Source organism: Panicum virgatum, chromosome 7K (genome assembly GCF_016808335.1).
Source record: "Panicum virgatum strain AP13 chromosome 7K, P.virgatum_v5, whole genome shotgun sequence".
NCBI lineage: Eukaryota > Viridiplantae > Streptophyta > Magnoliopsida > Poales > Poaceae > Panicum > Panicum virgatum.
Window position 1 is genome coordinate 2,250,175 of NC_053142.1, and position 20,019 is coordinate 2,270,193.

Here is a 20,019-nt window from a genome sequence, read left to right on the forward strand (position 1 = left end):
CTCAGCTTGCTATTTTCCGTTTGAAGATTCAATACTGTTGGAATGGCCACCTTCAGCGAATTATGCCCTGGTTACTTAGTTCCAATCTTCTAGAGGATATAGAGTTGCCAACACATCTGAGAGCAGCTAATGCAATTGTTGGAGGATATGAGAGTTTCAGTTATAGATATATAACTTAACATTAATCACTTTTTCATAGATACAATCCCTGCTCACACAAATAAAATCGTGAGAATCCTTCAAAGAAATCAAGTTCGACACTAACTGTAAGCTAAAAAAAACGAACTTATAATTGATCATTCTTCATTCCTTGATTAAGTGTATACAAGCTATTAAGATCTGTGTAATAGAACGGTATCACTACAATCAGTTTAGTCTATTGATCTTCACTGCTTAACAATACTTTATAAATACTGTACAAATTATCAAAGGGCAACTTAGATCATTGATAAATATTGTCTTGCATATGTTAGCTCTTATTAAATATTTACCACAAAAGAAAAAAAAATAGGTATACATTGTCTCTGTTTTTTACTCCTTTTTCTTCTTTCCATGTTTTCGATAGAGTTCTTCTTGCATTCTTTTTTCAGATTGGTTTTCAAGATCCATGAGTAATAATAATTAAACAATTGAAACAATCTTCCAAAATGCATAGTCATTGTTTCTCTTGTTCGATTCAGTAAGATAAGCACATAGGGTTTTCCATCCCCCTATGTCTTTTGAAGGCATGATGGAGGTGTAACTATTATTAACTGGAACAGAAAATTGGTTTGGTAAGCTCTACTAGAAGTTAAGAACTGTAATGCTATAGAAGGGAAAAGAGTCAAATCATAATCTATTCTTTTAGAGGGGCAAATTGTTGAATAATTAGGCAACTGCGTGATTAAATTCCGAAATAAATAAATCATAACCATGACTAGATCTAGCATGAACAACTCTATCATACTAGTAGCAAGACACAACCAGATCATGATCATCTCAGCAAACATGATAAAGAACTGGATTAAACAGCAGTATACGTACTGAGTTTTATCCTTCGGGAAGACAAACGACGCTGACGGGACGAAGACGGTCCTGCGAATGGAGTGCAGCAAACGACGTCAAAGACGACGATACGCCGCAGCACCAGACTTAGACTGAGGGCGAGCCGTGGCGAAGATCGTTTAGCAGTCGCGCCGGGCGCTTCCCAAAACCTTATTCGCCCTCTCCCGGTGCAGGATCTCAAAGGTGAAAGGTTTCGGAGACCTGCTCTCCCGTTCGCCGATGCACGCCGATGGTCGGGATGGAGAAGGCTACGGTGGCGGCGCAGCAGCGAGAGGAGGCAAAACCCTAACTCAGATTAGATCTTCTTATGAATTCCCAAACCTAGGGGACTCCACATATAGCAATCTATGGTGCACTTTTTTATGAGGGAGGTGGCCCGTATTTATTGAGAGACAAACCCCCTACACTCTCGTCCATTAGCAATACGGGACTAATAGATGATGTACCTCCTCTTAGCGCTAATGGGCCTCTGAGATTTATTAGGATTATTTATATGGGACAAGCCCAAAATTCCAACACAAATGAGTCTTTTCCATGCCCATTTAACTACTACCTAACGGATGTGGCACTAAGGGAACAATTCCTAGGTTAGATGGCACTAAGGGAAAAAAATGAAAAATTCTATGGCACTGCACTGAGGGAAGACATCAAAATTTCTATGGCATTGAGAGAATTTATTCCAAAATATTTGTTTCCAATAACTAAAATTAATTATTTAGTATTAAAATCTATTTTTAAAAAAATATCGTGCAAATATAGACAAATGTGGTATTGTTTCGAAGATCTTGTCGTAAAAAAGATAATCATGCAATCGGAATTTAATTTGGACGCAAGGTTTAAGATTTATAGATTTTTTAGTAGTAACTTTCCTTGCATGTGGTCATCAATTTGTCTCCACTCACATGCATATGCATGCATGTGTTATTCTATTTTCTTCTGAGGGAGTACTGTTTTTAGACTTAGTTTATTGGGATGTCTATTTAGTGTGCATGGACTCTTCAGGTGATGGTTCGCCGAATCATCGGAACTAGATCCTCTGCAGCAGAGGATTCTACCTCTGAGGGACATACCACTACGCATCGCCGTTGCTTCGACATCCAACGAGTAGGAAGCTTGCGCCCAGTGGCGGATGCAGGATGAGAGACAAGGGGGCTGAAACAATAGAGATGTTGATTTGTGTGAAGATTTAATGGTGATTTGAAATTTTGCTATAGTAATTTACGTGTATTTAGGGGCTCTTGGGGGGCTGGAGGCCCCCCCCGGATCCGCCGCTGCTTGCGCCCAGTCAATCATTGTCCGCATAGCCCTGCCCCCAAGTCGCGAGTTCAGCAGCTTTCCCTATGGAGGTTTGTCCTTCGTCGTCGACCTCGTCAGCAATGAGGTCGCCGACAAGCTGCTCCCGCTGCTGTGGAGGGCCGGAGATGACGGCCGCATGCAGAGATTGGGTCCCGCTGCATCCTCGACGGCTTCGCGATGAGGCGACGCTGGCTCAGCGGCTGGCGAGCGTGGCGCAGCAGATGGACGAAGGAGGAAGAAGGAGCGTCGTAGTACATGCTGCGCGCCAGGAGGGGCCCGCCGGCCGCGCCACCTCTGACGGCTGCCGCGTGACTCTCCTCGCGCCCAAACAGCGCCTCCTCCGCCCGGCTGCTCCTCTCGTGGAGACTGTGCCGTGGTGCCCCGGCCCCTACGTCAGCCGCGGTGGGCCACTCCCCTAGCGGAGGCCGCGTTGCCTCCGCTGGCTGCAGCGGGCGCTCCTGGCGAGCAGGCCGCGCCGCATCTGCGGGCCGCCGTTGTGAGAACCGCCCAATTTGATACTATTTTAAACGAACCGCCGGCCATTATCACCCAGATGAGAGTTAACGTGTGCTTGCCAGAGAGCGTGCCACGTGTTATCCCACATCTAGGGACACGAATAACCGACACGTCATTCATCCAAAATAATATCAAATCCGGTAGTCCCGGTATGTGCTCCAACATACGCCCAGAATCAGCATATGCACATACCGTTTATAATCGAATACATCGCTAAAAATCCACAAAGAGCAGTTTTATACAATCAGAGTTCACAGCTTAATATTACAAGTTCAGCATATGTGGGTTTCAAACTTCACTTACAAGCCTTGGGCTCACGAAAGCCATATTAAACAGAAGCATAAAGTTTATTGCATTTACATGCTCTCACGAAGCTCAATTACGATAAAGACTTACTAAGGTAATGACGCCTTGCTCAAGGACATCATTACAGCCACCACGACCTATTCTTCCCCCGCGTTTAGATCAGCGGGGTAGAAATGGCCGAACACCACTTCGGGCTCACCTGCAACTAGGTTTAGAAAGCAACCTGAGTACAAAAGGTACTCGCAAGACTTACGCGATTACGTATACAAGGATCATGCAATGGCTCAAGTAAAAGTTTTAAGGTTAAGTAATTATTGCATAAGCACTAGCTCTCTACACTATCACCTATCAAAATTAATTAATCTTGCCCAACCCAAACACTTTTAGTTGATTAAGAGAGTAACATAACTGCCAGTAGATCATTGACAAGACATGATTCCAAAACCAACAATATCAAAACTCTCTAAGAGGAATTCGGCGAACCAAGAGCTTGCTCATATCCGAGAGCGCGACAATTCGAACTGATTATAACCTTGCAAGGGTGTACTACTTTACCCACACGACGCGAGGACCATGCGACTCACCCAACCGATCACGCCGAGCAAGGGGGTACTTACGTCAACCGTTCCCAACAAGGCTCAACCGTTGAGGGTACGCCCAGCTTGCGCGTGGAGATTTAGTTCCACCGGAGACTTCTCTAAACTTTCCTACACATAGTTCCACCCGGGGACACACTAAACCTCCCTGCATAGCCCTTGGCCACGCATCTAGGACCGAGCCCCAATGATCAAGTCAAAGAAGGTAATTGGCTCATCCGTTCCATTATATTGGATATGTGGTAGTACGGAAAGGTGCTCAAGGCCGATGGCATCCACTCGGTCCTTAATCGATCCAAGCGGACTATGCCCATGTGACTTCATTCTCTAGGCCCTACCATTCCGCTCGAATCTCGGTACTACCAAACTCTACTTGCCCCAGCTCAAGTGCGATCAAGGATAAACAGGTAAGTGTGATACTCCAAACCATTCCTTTCTAGCAAGCAACAGAAGTATCCTAAGCAGGGCTAAGCATCTAGTCAGGTTAAGTAATTAACTAATTAACTAGTGCCAAGAATACGGATAACAAATCAAGGAAGGGTAATGCAGGAAATTTGGTACAAGAATGCAATACATAGATATTATATATAACCCAACATTACCCGGTGAGATAGTTAAGCTAAATCAAATTAAATAGGTGCAAGGAATATGCTTAGCTGCTTGCCTGGGTTAACTTCCGACTCGACCACGAACGGAGCTCCGGGTTCAGGCTCCACGGACTCGGTGGGCTCCACGGGTTCGTTCTCCGACCGTTCGGTCACTAAAATGCATGAATGCGATGCAAGAATTAAAGAATGAACTAAACAGAAAGAATAAATCATGAAATAATTTGAGCATGTAGAGGACAAAGCAAAGAACTCATGAAAATTGGTTTTGCAGGAAAATCATTTTCCTATAAGTAAACATAAATAGATCAATTTTCAGCTACTCTAAGCAAGATAAATCGGGAAAGGCATACAAACTGAACTAAAAAAATCCAAGAAAATTATCATGGAAACTAAGAAGAAACACAAGGCTAACAAAACTGGTTTTGCTATTTTATCACTTTCCTGCACAAAGTTCTGTAATAAACCATTTTCAGACAAAGTATAGGGAAACAAACTAAAACTTTGATACACAGCAAGGAAACAAGTGAAAAAGTTGCACCACTGAAAACTACACATCACAAGGAGTCTAACAAAATTTGGTTTGACATTTTTCGAGCAGTACACAAATAACCAAGCAATAAACTCACTTTCGCAAGATAAATCTATAGATAAATCTACAGCAGAGTAACATGCAAAACAATATTTTTCCTAAGTAGATCTCAGCTAGAGGAATCCAGCAAAACAAGTTTCATAATTTTTTGAGCTTTACATGAATTTCTAGGGATTTTACAAGTTTGCAGGAAAACTAAACCTAATAAAACCCTAGCTAAAAGCTAGGCACACCCGAGGGCAGCCACCCCGGGCACCGACAGGTGGGCCCAGGGGGCCGGGCGGCACCACCAGGCCGGGTCAAGGCCAAGGCCTGCCTTGACCCCGCGCCTGGTCGCGCCCACGCGCGCGCGTGCGCGACGCGGCGGCGCCGGCGAATGACGGCGCGGCGGAGCGAGGCTGGAGGGGCTCGGGGCGAGGGCGCATGGCGTGCCCTAGGTGGTGGCGAAGCTCACCGGCGGCGGCGCAGACCAGGAGCGGCGATGTGGAGGTGGCGCGACGGGGATGGGCGGCTGCGGGCGGAGGCGACCGGCGGCGGCCCTGCGCAGCGAACGAGGAGGTCGGGTGAGCGCTGGAATCGGAGGAGGAGGGGGAGGAGAAGCTTCCCGTGCAAGGAATCGGCGAGAGGCTCACCGGAGACAGCGATTCAACGGCGGCCGCGGAGCTCGGGCGGGCGGCGTCAATGGGGATTCGGGGAACGGGAGCTAGGGTTTGCGGCGGGGAGCAGAGGCCGGTCGAGCGCGGATAAGGAGGGGGGCAAGGGAAGAGGGAAGAGGCGGCACGGGTCACGACGATGGGCGGCACGTGGCACGGAAGCCGGGGCGGCGACGCGCGGCGCGGCGCCGAGCAAAACAGAGGAGAGGGAGAGAAGAGGCTGACGAGTGGGGCCCAGCAGGGAATTTTTATTTTCTATTCTTTTTTTCTTTTTTCTTTCCTGGGCTGTGACAGCCGTGTTCTGCTCCCCACGCACAGGCAGCGCTAGCTACGCCGCCTCCGCCAGCTACCACGGCCGGCTCCACACAGTGCCGCTGGTTTGAGGGATATTTTGGTAGGAGTTAATGGCTCAGCCGCTGGAAAACTGACGGAATGGTCTGAGTAGACGGACGATTTGTGCTGTTCGTTGGATAGGCGATCGACGTCCTAAAGCTTCGGACGTCCCTCGGAGGTAGAATCCTCCTGCAGAGGATCTGGTTTCGAATCATCACCTCAAAGTGATAGCTAATCGTGCCTGGTAAGGGCAGGCGAGCTTTATCTTGAGAAGAACACACTATATTTACTAAGCTATTAGTAATTAAAATGTACATGCACCACGCATATATTTAAAAAAAATATGCGAAAGAGCATGTAGCCTAGTGGTTACAAGAGCTTCAATAACATCTGAGGTTCTAGGTTCGACTTCCCGTGAGAGCGAATATTCTGCGATTTAACGACGTTGTGCATTCAGTGGTAGGTGACATTCCCGTCGACAGCGAGGCGCCTGTGGTGACTTCGTCAATATCAAAGATTCGCCGGCTCAGTCTTCGAAGATGCTCATAGGGGTAGGGTTTGCGTACGTGTGTTCATAGGGGTGTGAGTATACGTGCGTTGTAAGTGTCTGAGTTGTACTGTGTAATCTCAAAAAAATATTTTAAAAAAGTATAATTAATGTTAATGGAAAATCTAATAAACAATACATTTATACTTATGGTATGCACCACAAGAACTTATTTTGAAAAAAATCTAATAAACACTTTTTTGGTCAGTAACTCATAATTTAGCACCACACATATTAAATTTATTAATAAAAAGGAAATTTAATATCCTTCACATTAAGTTTGATATCAGGAAAGAAACTAGGAACTACAATATTTTCACGACACACATTTTCTGAATTTGAAACCAGCTTGCGTGCCCTTCAACACGAAGACTTCGAAATCTTGAAGTCAAGATGTGTTGTGATTATCATTTTCAAACTTGGACATAGGAAATCCAAAATGAATGTTATAAAACTCATTTCATCATCGTAATAGGACATTGGAAATAATAATTGCAACACCTTATATAGAAATGTAGCCTAATCTTGTTTTCATATTTGCAGCTGATCTCCCATAAAAGTAATCATAGAGACAAATATGGAATTTGAAAGACATCAAGCTACTTCTATTATTATGTAACTAATTAGAGCCAAAACAGAAGGCACAGCCCATCAGTGGTTAAAAGCTTTCAACAATACAATCCCTAGGAACAACAAAATTAACAGCGCAACTATTATGTGCCTTTACCTTGTAACATGACGTATTTGTGGTAAAATACTACCCATCAATACAATCAAACAACATCCAACACAGTCCTCACCAACCAATGACATGAAACAATTTACAAACATTACAAACTTCTGCATGGGGGTTTTCCTGAAAGCATAGAAAGCTTCCCAGCCATGGTGGTCAAGCTCCTGGCATCTATTCTTGCTGGAGTTCCTGGGGCTTAGGGACTAGATTGGGGTGGGGGAAAGGTAGAGCAGGATGAGGGGGTCCTGCAGATGTGCTCACCTATCGGGCAAGGTGCAGTTCCGGTCGGAATCGGTCCGGCGGAGGTCGGCTTCAAGCTGCTCCATGGCTGCTGCGCTGCACCTGCGGGGAGCCAACAAGGACCAGCAAAATGGGTCACTACTACATACAGTTGATTTGTACCAGTTGGGAATCCTTTGTTGCCTCGGTTTTCCAACCGGGACATTTAGTCCTGGGTCCGGCAATCGGGACAATAGAGGACCTTTGATCCCGCCTCCAGACCCGACGTGAAGGCTCGCGATGGTGAAGCTCATGGTGATGCTAGATTGGACCGGGGGCGCCGATGCATCGGAATCGGCAGAGGCGTCGCCGGTTGCATGTAGGCACCATGCGCTCCGCAAAGTCGCGAACCGCAGCCCTCAATGGTGTCGAAGGCCGTGATGTTTTGTGGAGGGACGAGCGCGGGCGCTGCTCGTGGGTTGCCGAGGCCATGGATAGGGTGCAGAATGGGGAGGGGAGGTTGGAGAAAGGGCGCAGGGGGGAGGGGGGCAGAGGAAAGTGAAAAGCCATGAACAACGATGTGGGGGCGACGGTGTCCTCAGCCTCCGCTGTGGACCTACCGTTTGCGCCCAACCTAGCGACGTGGAGTTCAACCGCAAGACCACGTTGTCGTACTCGTACGCGAGATCGAGAGCAGTTGTCGTACTTGTATGCGGGACCGGTGCGCACCCTGTTCCCGTTCAGGATCCGCGGGCGCGGTGACATCGCAGCGTGGGATTGCGGTTGCGATGGGCTCGACTTCGCCAAGGTATTGTATGTGCAAGAGATGATGAGTGCCCCAGAGGCCGCCGTCGCCGGCACCAGGTGTGTGCGCCGGGAGACGCTGCCGCTGGCGTCCGCGGCTGGTGCCATGTTGTCGCCTAGGCTAGTGCAAGGCGGGGAAGCGTGGTAAGGGTATGCGTGGCGGGTACGTGCGGGCGGCGGTGAAAAAGTAAATAAGTTTTGGGCATAAACATACTCTAGCTCACAAATTCTATGGGTGTACCCCTCTTCCACCTCCTTCGACCTTAATAGGTAGGTCTAGTGTGAGAGATACGGTGGATAAAATTTCATATTCGGTTGGAGCCGTTGGTTGAAAATTTTCGTAACTTTCCTATGCTCCGTTCTTCATTAGTTTGGAAAGCATCAATTAAAGGATCTGTCAGCTTCTATTTATGAATCCATGAAGTGGATCCCGTGGAATATTCGTTCCACAGCTGAGTTGTAAGTACTATACTCCGATTCATTTGTGGGGACGCAAGTCGGAAGGCGCTGGTTTCATTCGTGGTGTGCTGTTGACTGTCTATGGGTTGGGTGGGCAGCCACCGCACGTGGAGAGAGACAAAGTTGTGGTTGTGAATAAATAAACAAATCCGTAAATTAAATTAGTGGACACGAGTTAATACTAATGGCGATGGTCTACGGCACTACGAGCTACAGTGCCACCATCATCTCCTCCTCTCCCGCTGCCACCCAATCATCCTCCCCACCAGCACCAGCCGCCGCCGCCTCCTCCTCCTCCGCCAGGGTCCGGGTCCGGGTCCGGGTCTGCCTTCTTCCCGGCCGCCGCGGCAAGCCCCTTCCGCTTCGCTGCGCATCCTCAGGTACGCCGTCCGTCCCTCCTCCCCTCTTCTCATCGCGTGCCGTTTAGGACGGAACGGATCCCCGGCGCCATTGCGATCTGCAGATCTCTATCTCGCTACCCATCCTCTCCTTCCTGCACAGATGCAGTAGTCGCGCTACGGATGGCGATCAACCCGCGGTTCCTTCCGATCGCCTTCCTGTACGGGCCAATCCGATCGAATCGAATTTTCTTTAGAGCCGCACGTGGGCATTAATCAGTTGAACAGCAGTTCATGCCATCTGTATTGACGATTAAGGGAGGGCCATGCCTCACTTGTCCTGTACCAATACCAACACTGGCTACAACTGATTCCAATCTCTGTCTGTCTGAATAAACGCTCAGGAATGGAGCCCATCGCTGGCACTGCCCTCTACCCTCTGCACCGCTGCAAAACCATTTACCTGGTACTCTACTTTTCCTTCCCCCATACTCAATCATCACAAGCACGGAACAGAAATCGCAAGAGACAACCCAGCATAGTATGACCCCTACCGGCTTGCAAAATTGCAGGTCAGGCATGCCCAGGGCATTCACAATGTTGCCGGCGAGAAGGATTTCAATGCCTACATGTCACAGGACCTGTTCGATGCGCAGCTCACCCCTCTTGGCTGGAGCCAAGTAAGTTTCTGCACCTTTGGTTTCGACCACAAGTCTGTTAACTCTCAACTGCTGAAATACTAACTGCTCATGCTCTTCTCGATTCTGTTGTATTATGCATGCCATCTCTTTTACTATCAACACATAAAAGAGAGCACATTCATGAAAAAATATAATTAACTGTGGAGATAGTTCAAGTTGAAAATTATGAATGTACCCCATATCTTGAAGCTTTACTGGTTTCCCCCCTCGATTTTAAAGATATCGTATTTTTTCAATTAGTTTCACCTTCTACAATGACAGATCTTCACTTCCTATATGGTATGCCATATGCCACCATGTCTCTGAAATCTGACTTTGGATGGACATCTTGATTCAGAAAAATGCATTCCTGACAGCTTCAGTGTTACACATTGCCATAGTCATATTAAATATTTATGTTCATGATCAAAACTTCCAGTAATGCTTGGCTGACTTTTATATTAAATTGCCATGGCCAAAGCCTCCGCAGATTACCTCCTGGATGCCATGAATTGGTTGCTGGTACCAGCAAAAGGAATTTCTGAGGGCAAATGTTGTTTACAGTAACTTCTGATATTGTTTGTCCCCTTCCCCAATCTGCACCAAAATGCAACATCATTTTCTCACTCCTAAAGCCATCTGTAATGCTTCATGATCCGTTGAGCTGAGCTGATTATGATGTGAAATTCCAAGTTTTATGGTTAATTCTGTACGTTAGTTGAGTTTCTTTCTGGGCCTTCACATAATTGTTTCCATATGACATTTTCAAGATTCATGAGTTTTTAAATTTATCTGCAATTGCTGTAGGTTGATGGTCTGCGGGAGCACGTGAAGAAAAGTGGACTTGCAAAAAAGATCGAGCTGGTTATTACTTCCCCTTTACTGAGGTATAGTCTCGTCTTAATATATTTATGTGCACTTGTAGTGTTCTGGGTCCTGTAACTGCTAGGCTTTTTACTGTCACTATCTTTTGGGTATCTCTTATCTCAGCTTCTAGGATAAGTAATAGATATGGTTAAAACAAGAGACCAATTTGTTTATATTTTTTTTGCTTGAACTGAACATGGTATTTGTAAGGTTTATTTGATCTGTTTGTATCCTCTAGGACTCTTTGATTTTTATGTATTGTGCCCATCATTGATTCCTTACTGAAATAACAGATGCACACAATCAGCATCAGTAATGCACAAAGAAACATGGTTTTACCTAGAAGAGCAATTTCAACTTGGCTCGTTTGGGGTTAATCTGTGCAGCACCAGCACTAATGACTAAGGTTGTGTAAGATTATATGTGCGTGTTATGTTGGCAAGACATACTCCAGGAGGAATAAGAAGCAGCAGGGTAATTAGTAGTCCTAATTTGGTTGTTAGTTACTTAGTTCTGTTTGCTCGCGGTGGAGGATTTCTGGTTGTTAAGGATTCGGTTTATCTAGAGTTTGTGAAGAGCTTGGTTGAGGGGCAAGGATCGGCCTACATTAATGAAGGTCGTGTGTCTGGAATATCAAGCAATAAGATTCATCTTCTCCCAACTCTCCTTTTCTCATCTACAAGCGCCGAGCAGGGAGGACTTGATATTTAATTTGAAGAAATGTTTATATTTAGGACACATTTTAGAAACTTCAATTTCTTATGTAGGGATGGAGGGAGTATTTTGTTATGAGAGCTCCTGTTTTGCAGCATAATATACTATGCTATGTTGCGCGTGTTGGGTAGTTACTAAGTGTTTCTCATTATATTTCACCTGAATCTCACAGGACTATGCAAACTGCAGTGGGGGTCTTTGGCGGTGAAAACTATACTGATGGTGTAAGTGCTCCACCACTAATGGTTGAAAATGCTGGACACAGTGGACGCCCGGCGGTTTCAAGTTTGAACTGCCCACCATTTCTTGCAGTTGAAACCTGCAGAGAGCACTTGGTACTTACTCTGCTTAAGAACACATGAAAAGCATGAACAATCTTTTTCTTGTGATCTTGTAGTTCAAAGTGGTTTGTGTTAACTTAGTAAATTAGTTTGTCCATTCCTGGTATAGTTTCTTCACACTAGTAATGTATTTATAATTTTTCAATACACTTTCTTAATATTTTATCTTCTGTTTGATTTTTGTTAAATCAGGGTGTCCATCCCTGTGACAAGAGGAGGAGCATAACAGAATACCGGCCTCTCTTTCCTGCTATTGATTTTTCATTGGCAAGTATCTCTTATTGTTAATTAATGAGACATTTCATGGACATCTCCATTCCTGATGGTGCTCTAAACTTCCAATGGTGTATATGTACTTGCTTTATTTGCAGATAGAGAATGATGAAGATGTTCTCTGGGAACCAGATGTTAGAGAAGCAAATGAGTCTGTCACACTGAGGGGTATGAAGTTCTTTGACTGGTAACGCTCTTTTCTAAGAGCAGTAATTGCCTTTCTATGACTATATTTGCATGAAAATACCATCTCATATGGCCACAATCACAAAGCAATTTGTTCTGTTTAGCATGATTTGATAGTATCTCGCTTAGCGTAATCTAGTTGTGTTTGGTGCTTAGCGTAATCACAAAGGCAAATTATTTTTTCTTGGAAGGATCATTTTTGTTCATCTTCACTCTCAAGTTAGGGCCTGAAATGAGCATGTCTTCTTTCCCAAGTGTACACTTATCTGGCGATTTTGACAAAATTTACAGGAGTTCAGAGTGCATAATGCCCAAATTTAACTTCTTGCTGTAAATATACTCCTGCTTCCCCTATACTGTAGACTTATTGCTTCTACTTGTTTTCATGTATCATTAGACTGACAGGGTTGAGCATTTGTTATTTAGAAAGGCTGTAAAGCATGGATGCTCGAAACTGTTTCATGTGGGCCAGGGCCTATAAAGGCATTGTAGTTTGGTTAATAAGCTGACTTGTTGCCTTGTCGGTATACCTGGATTCATTTGCCCATCTTTTGAACATACTTGCAGGTTATGGACAAGGGAAGAGAAGGAGATAGCTATTGTCAGTCATAGTGGTTTCTTGTATCATACCTTGAGCACGTACAGCAAGGAGTGTCATCCAACCATAAGAGACGAAGTTGGCAAGCAGTAAGTGTTTTGACATTAACTTCTTTTTTCCTTGGTAATTGTCAGCCACTCCATTAGCAAGCCAGCGACATTGTTCAAAGTTACACAATATATTACGACACGTCAGATTAGTATATCCGCAAGCTCTTATTCCTTTTTATGCTACAATATTTTCAATAGGGTAACCTTTTGAGTTCCCTGTTTTTCTTCCCCATTGTGATGATCCATGTGCTCAGAATGTTTAACCATGTCTATGTTTACAAGAAGGATGTGTTGCTAACTTTCAATTGGTCTTATGTAGCTTTGCAAACTGTGAGCTCCGGTCGATGGTGTTGGTTGACAGGAGGTGAGTTTTGCCACCTCAGTCATGGACTTAGCGTAATCTAGTTGTGTTTGGTGCTTGTTTTGCAAGTATTCCTTTTGCATTTGTTGTAACAGTAATTATATTTTTTTCGTACAGCATGCTTGGGTCGGATTCCTCAAGTTTCAATTACCCTGGCAAGATTCCAGCCGGACTCGATCTGCCTAGTGACGTTGCAGATAAGAAGCATGTAGAGGAAGCTCAGAAGAACTGATGAGCCCGTCTGAGGATATTGAGCATTGCCGCTTTGATTCTTTTATCAACTCATTCTGACCCCATTCAAGTCTGCAGTTGAAGAAGACAAGCTAAACAGTATCTACAGGTAGGACTTGCCGGTTGTTAATTGAGCATGAATTACGGAATGTATTACGTATTACGTTTGTTATCGCAGCCCATATTGAAATTCAGGGTATTGAAATCCATAGCAATAATACCTACGCTACATGACAAAATTCTCCTGGTTGCTTGTGTTCTTCGTTCTTGGTTAAAACCCAAGCAAGGGTTGCCCATCTGCTCTCTCGTAGATGGTAGTAGAAATGTGTGTGGCTTGTTCATCTTAAATTTGGGAGGAGCTTCGGATTATAGCTTCTTTATATTTTTCACTGATTATATTGTCACATCAGTTATATACAAAAAGGCTACAGTGGTTACCAAAGTGGGGAAAAAATGTGGCAGATGCATGATTAACATGCTACTTGTGATCTAGCATGAGTCATGACGTGCCATAACCTACTGGAGTTTGAAATAGAGTTCTGACTGCTACAGAAAGATTCAAAACAACGGAATATGACACGTCACATAAACAATATTTTTCAGTTGCTTCCTCGAACACATGCGTGGAGCAGGCATATAAAGCTGTTTGCCGCATCAGAACAAAACTTGCACGTGGCATCGGATGAAACATTGTCCGGCCGCAAAACTTATACGACGAGGTTACTTTAATTAATACTCCCTCCGTTCTAAATTATAAGACATCCCAAAAATCTTGGAGGGTAGAAGCAATCTCAAATTTGACTAAAATTATAGATAAAAATATAAAGATTTATGATATCAAATTGATGTACTACGAAAATATAACTAATAAAAAATCTAATGATACTTAGTTTATATAATAAATAATATTATTCTATTATATAAATTTGGTCAAATATAAAAAATTTTGATTCTCCAAGATTGTTGAAATGTCTTATAATTTGGAACGGAGGGAATACTCTTTTATATATAATTATATAAACCTGCCACTTGCTTTAGAACAACGGCTAACTGTTTCTGGCCTTAAGCTGTTTAGCATAAGAATATTATATTTTGGCTGACCGGAGCCTTCGTATCCTTTTTTATATGTTTGGGATTTGGCGGGAGCCCATTTAGTTTTTTTGTTCCAAAAAAAAAAGAGCCCATTTAGTTTTATTCTCTGTCCCTCCTTGTCACACTTTACTTTCCCTTTAACTTGGCCTCCAACGATCCACATCCCAATCCATGGTGCTGCCTGCTTCCTACTCGTCGGTTTCTGAATGTGTCACCATTAGCTAAGTTTCTCATCATGCATGGTGTTTGTCCGTTGGTATTATTATTCAAATTTTAGGGAAATTATTAAAATATAAGCCATGCTTGAAGTACATTTCTTTGATAATAGAAGAAGAAGAAAAAAATATTTTGAATAAGACAAGTGGCCACACGTCAGAATATAAGCCAGAAGTCAATGGTGACAAACATTTACGAATAGAGGGAAGTACTGATTTTGTCACGTTTTCTAAGGTAAGAAAAATATATCCTCATTAAGATGTTAATTTATTCTAGAAGGAGATAACAAATTGTGATCCCAATGCAAGTGTATTCATTATTTGAGTGATTTAGTACGGGCGCATCCTCAAGTGGACAATTTGGTACATTTTGGTTTGAGGGAGGGGTGCTGATGCGTCGAGATATGAGACCGCGTGATGAGATGGCCTGCGTGCATGTGCTCGCATGTGTGTAACGATGGGTACTCCCTCCGTTTTAAATTGTAGGTTGTTTTGATATTTTAAAATTTATATATTTTGTTATGGATCTAAATATATGTTATATTTAGATACATAGTAAATATTATAAATCTAAAAAAGTCAAAATGACCTACATTTTGAAACGAAAATAGTACAAGCGAGCAAGATTACTGTTCTAGAATTTATTGAACTTTCTTTTTATTTCTTTAATTCGCAAATGGATTTTTCTCTGTCACCGCGGCTGGTTTATACTAATCTATAAACTGATTACATTGCTGTCGCATATGCTTATTTGTTTGGGAAAAAGAAACTAAAAAGTACATAAAAAAATGCAGAAGCCTGTCCAAGGCCGTGTTTGGTTGACAGCTTGAAATTTTTTTCACAAAAGACGAACGTATGCATGGAGTATTAAACGAAGTTTATTTACGAAACTTTTTCACGGATGAGTGTAACTTTTCGAGACGAATCTAATGAGCCAAGTTCCATTATGATTGGCTACATTGATGCTGCAGTAACCGCGCCTAACCATCCTCCAATCGTACGGTCAAAGGCCTCATTAACTACAGTATCTGCTACAGTGCCATAGCTGTGGAGATGATTTCATAATTAGATTTTATTTAATACTTCTAATTAATAGTCAAAACACTAAAAAAATTTCCAGAGGACATCCAAACACGGCCCAAGTACCAAGTGAAGTAGTGCCGTGCCGTGTCCCAACATCCACCATGTCATGCTCATGTCGTCGCAGCCAGCAAGCATTCCATATTTCCATTTGCAGACTCTCCACTCCACGTGGTGGCTCCTCTTCTTCCGATAATAGGACAACAGAGCAACCGACTAACCGAGGAGTAAACAAATTTTACCATTTTACCGTGTGTCCCTACCCCACTAGAGGAGAGGAAGGCAACCCAATAGTAAACCTGTGAGCCGCCGCCGTATCACGGGCGGTTACCACCACCTCAGCTCGCTGCCTCCGCCGCTCCGCATCCTCCTCCCTCCTTCGTCCTCAGGGAGGGTCATCGACGGCCGCCGCAACCAGATCTCCGACGATCCTCCTCCTCCTGCTGCTAATACATACCGAGGTACGCGCGCATGCCCGCCCATCAACGTCAGAAACTTACTACTAGATCGCAACCATGCTCTTCTTCTTCTTCTTCTTCTTCGGTTCCCCGCCTCTGAATTCGCGTCTCCTTGATGTTAGTAGATAACACACGCGTGCGTAGGCTACATCCATCTGTTAGCTGCCTGCAGTTTGCTGCCGCGTGTTTCTTCCCATCTCTTTCTCTGTTCTCGGGTTCGATTCATGTACCTTTCATGTTCTAGTCCTTCCTCCCCCCCGAGAATTAAGGGGCATTATATTATTGCGTTACACAATTATTGAATCAGTTAATAATGTTATTAACTTCCATGGACGATCATCTATCATGTGCATTGCTTCAGGAGTCAGGAATAATGGAGCTCAGCGCTGGCACTGCCATCTACCCTCTGCACCTCTGCAAAACCATACACCTGGTTCCCTTAAATACTGAAATCCAGACCTGTAAATGATAAAAGGAAAAACTTCTTTTTAAAAACCAACAACATTTACACGTAGCCATTTGATGCATCGTTCAGGTGAGGCATGCCCAGGGTGTTCACAATGTCGAAGGCGACAAGGATCACAGTGCCTACATGAAACCAGAGTTCTTTGATGCTTGCGTCACTCCTTTGGGCTGGAACCAGGTAACTTTCTGCTCTTCCTCTTTTTTTTTCCCAGAAATATATCAGCGATCACTGCTCTAGATTAGGGTGATTATTGGTTCCAATAACAAAATCTAGACATCTTGGCCTACTAAATATTTGGTGCTTCTTTCCTGAAATTTTGCTTCCGGTGGTCTAAACACATCAAGTTGCGTACAAAATGCTCTGTTCTGTTAAAAGTGGTATTTTTATTTGCTAAAAATGTACAGATCAAGGTGACTGCAATCACCACCATGGTCCCTCCTTGTCACAAAATGGAACAACAATGCCCTTGTCTCGATAAATTGATTGCCCTTAAGTATATGAATTCATGTGTTCAATCAGAGGTTGTGAGCCCATTTCACGTCCTGTTTGACTCAAAAGTTTTGATGTGCAAATACATATGTTGAGTTTCTGGGCCTGTAGTTTTTTTTTCATTATCGATATACCAAAGGCAGCTGTTTCCATATGACATTTCAGGTCCAGATTCCATGACTAAGATTTACTAAATGAAATTATAGGTCGACTGTCTACGAGAGCATGTGAAAAAAAGTGGACTTGCAGAAAAGATTGAGCTTGTTATTTGTTCCCCTTTACTGAGGTACAGATGTGTATTAACCTTTTTGTTCGTGCCCTGCGTCTGGCTTCCTTATGTTTTGAGAAATGGTGTTGTTCCCCATTGAAATTGCTATTCTTCTTTCTAAGAAAAATACAGCTACTAGGATAAATTGCAGCTCTGTTTAAAAGAGATAGACTTGGTATAACAGATCCACATTTTTTTTTGAACTGCTTCTCTGCTATCTATGCCAGTTGTAGTTGCACGTTGAGTATGTCAGTTTTACCGTAGAGCTGTACACATTCAGTCATTAGCACCAAAACCTGGTTTAAACCCCACTTTCAATATTTGGGGGTTACAGTCAAAACTCTGCATTTTTTTTTGTTATAAAACATGGTGGAGAATTATAAGAATTTTATATGTTCAGTCTCGTATACAAGCTTGACTTCCATGGAATGGTTTAATCATAATATCACTGTTTTTTGTTTTTTGTACTTTTGTTAATGGAAATGATGAACATAATATGAAGACATTTGTGCACAATGATAAAATATGTACATGGACCATTCATGTAACAGGTCTGTGTATTGTTGCTGAATCATTTGTGTAAGGCGTGTTTCTTTGATCCAGTACAGATAAGAATTGCCTCATGTTTACTTTAAACCCTTATCATGCCTTTTCATCTCAATAGTTGCTCAACCAGCTGTCAGTCTAGATTTTTATCAGAACTCCAGTGCTGAGGCAAAGTAAATTTCAGTGGTATGTAATTTATAGAATGAACCACACTCTTTAATCCTGAGATAATCTTGCAGGACTATGCAGACTGCAGTGGGTGTTTTTGGTGGTGAGAATTATACTAATGGAATAAGTGCACCTCCACTAATGGTGGAAAATGCTGCAGACAATGGACGTCCGGCAATCTCAAATTTGAACTGCCCACCATTTCTTGCTGTCGAGACCTGCAGGGAGCGCTTGGTACTTTTCCTATAAGGACACATGTAAAACATGAACAATCATTTGATCAAGATTTTTTGTTATATACATCTTGCAAAATAATGTTTATATAATCCCTCATTTATATCGGTTGTTGTTAACTAAAAAGACTACTTTGGCTGTTCCCATGATACCTTCTTCATGTTTCCATTTTTTCTTGTTTTTTATAATGCAGGGTGCCAATCCTTGTGACAAGAGGAGGAGCATAACAGAGTATCGTACTCTGTTTCCTGCCATTGACTTTTCACTGGCAAGTATCTTGTATTGTATTTGTTAGCCATTTTGCACCTGTTACTTTCCATCAGTGTAACATAAGATATGTGCATGCACTTTCTTTACAGATAGAGAATGATGAAGATGTTCTTTGGGTACCGGATGTCAGAGAAACCTTTGAGTCACTAGGGGAGAGGGGCAGGAAGTTTATCGACTGGTATTTTTTTCTGAGATCAATCCATCTCTTTTCTCTGCGTATATGATCTTGAAACACTTTGGCCGCCTGGTATGGCCTATATTCGGGCTGCCTATATCATTAAAGAAACTTGTTCCTTAAAGTGGTAGTGGATAATTGCATGCTCAACATCTTTGTCATATGTCTTGACACAAACCAAATTAACGATTTCCTGGCAAATATCTGACTTCTTTGTTCGTCCTTTGATTTTGTTATAGAATTGAGTATAAACCACTTCGATTCGTCTACATTGTTTTGAAGATATTGCATACCTGCAGGTTATGGACAAGAGAGGAGAAAGAGATAGCCATTGTCACCCATAGTGGTTTGTTGTGGCATACCTTACGTATGTACAGCAAAGAGTGTCATCCTACTGTAAGGCATGAAGTGAGCAAGTAGTAAGTTTCTTTTGACATTTTTATTTTTCCTCCGTGTAGCTGTCAATTAATGAATTATCAACACAGAAACATTCTCAAACTTATTGCAGATGAACTACTGACATCATATTATTACATTCACAACTCTTGCCCAACGTTACATGATAATATGTGCAAGAGGATAAGCATTATGAATTCCCTTTCTGTTTCCTCTCACTCACTCTTAATCTCTCTGCCATATTGTCCTTGCACAAAACAGTAAAATATGTAAACCACGTTAAACTCCATCAGGAGAATGAGTTGCTGACTTTCAATTGGTTTTATGAAGCTTTGCAAATTGTGAGCTCCGGTCGTTGGTGCTGGTTGATAGGAGGTTAGTTCTATACCCTTGTGTGTTTCCTTGCAACTTAGAATCACAAAAAAGAAAAACACTTTGTAAGAATCATAATGAAATTTCCGGTGATGCAGCATGCTTGGATCAGATTCCCCCAGTTACAAGTACCCTTGCAAGATCCCAGATGGTGTTGATCTGCCTAGCGATGTCGCTGACAAGAAGCAACTTGAGGAGGAAGCTCAAGAGAGAACTGAGCCTGTCTGAGGCTCGTTTCGTGTTTTACCCTGATTCCTTGATTCTTTTGTGAACCCATCTTGACACCTCCCTAGTTGCATTCAGTGGAAGCTAAACACCTGCATATTGGACTGACCATTTGTTATTACGTATGTTTCCTCTGAAGTTCACTGAAATGAAATGTTCTTTTCACTTCTGGTGATGAGATTTTTTTTATACTTTTCTTTCAAGAGGATCGATATAATTGAGA

At 43.1% G+C, this 20,019-nt stretch overlaps 2 protein-coding genes across 5 annotated transcripts; both read left to right on the top strand.

The window, feature by feature from the left end:
* The first annotated feature begins 8,870 nt into the window (after positions 1-8,870).
* Positions 8,871-13,765, top strand: LOC120639534 (phosphoglycerate mutase-like protein 1). Of its 3 annotated transcripts, XM_039915385.1 has the most exons (10): positions 8,871-9,083; positions 9,446-9,507; positions 9,614-9,721; positions 10,529-10,608; positions 11,475-11,637; positions 11,836-11,910; positions 12,015-12,103; positions 12,670-12,789; positions 13,070-13,114; positions 13,229-13,765. In XM_039915385.1, exons 1-10 carry the CDS (start codon positions 8,888-8,890, stop codon positions 13,341-13,343), a joined length of 1,053 nt encoding a protein of 350 aa, XP_039771319.1. In that variant the 5' UTR covers positions 8,871-8,887; the 3' UTR covers positions 13,344-13,765. The 3 variants fall into 3 exon arrangements, with proteins under 3 accessions (XP_039771319.1, XP_039771321.1, XP_039771322.1); XM_039915387.1 differs by lacking the exons at positions 8,871-9,083; positions 9,446-9,507 and adding an exon at positions 10,203-10,430 and having other exon boundaries at positions 9,618-9,721; XM_039915388.1 differs by lacking the exons at positions 8,871-9,083; positions 9,446-9,507 and adding an exon at positions 10,203-10,421 and having other exon boundaries at positions 9,618-9,721.
* A 2,053-nt stretch (positions 13,766-15,818) lies between these two features.
* Positions 15,819-19,984, top strand: LOC120639535 (phosphoglycerate mutase-like protein 1). 2 transcript variants are annotated; one of them, XM_039915389.1, is made up of 10 exons: positions 15,988-16,190; positions 16,549-16,620; positions 16,723-16,830; positions 17,349-17,428; positions 18,196-18,358; positions 18,552-18,626; positions 18,718-18,806; positions 19,103-19,222; positions 19,530-19,574; positions 19,670-19,984. In XM_039915389.1, exons 2-10 carry the CDS (start codon positions 16,561-16,563, stop codon positions 19,797-19,799), a joined length of 870 nt encoding a protein of 289 aa, XP_039771323.1. In that variant the 5' UTR covers positions 15,988-16,190; positions 16,549-16,560; the 3' UTR covers positions 19,800-19,984. The 2 variants fall into 2 exon arrangements, with proteins under 2 accessions (XP_039771324.1, XP_039771323.1); XM_039915390.1 differs by lacking the exon at positions 16,549-16,620 and having other exon boundaries at positions 15,819-16,190.
* The last annotated feature ends 35 nt before the right edge of the window (positions 19,985-20,019 follow it).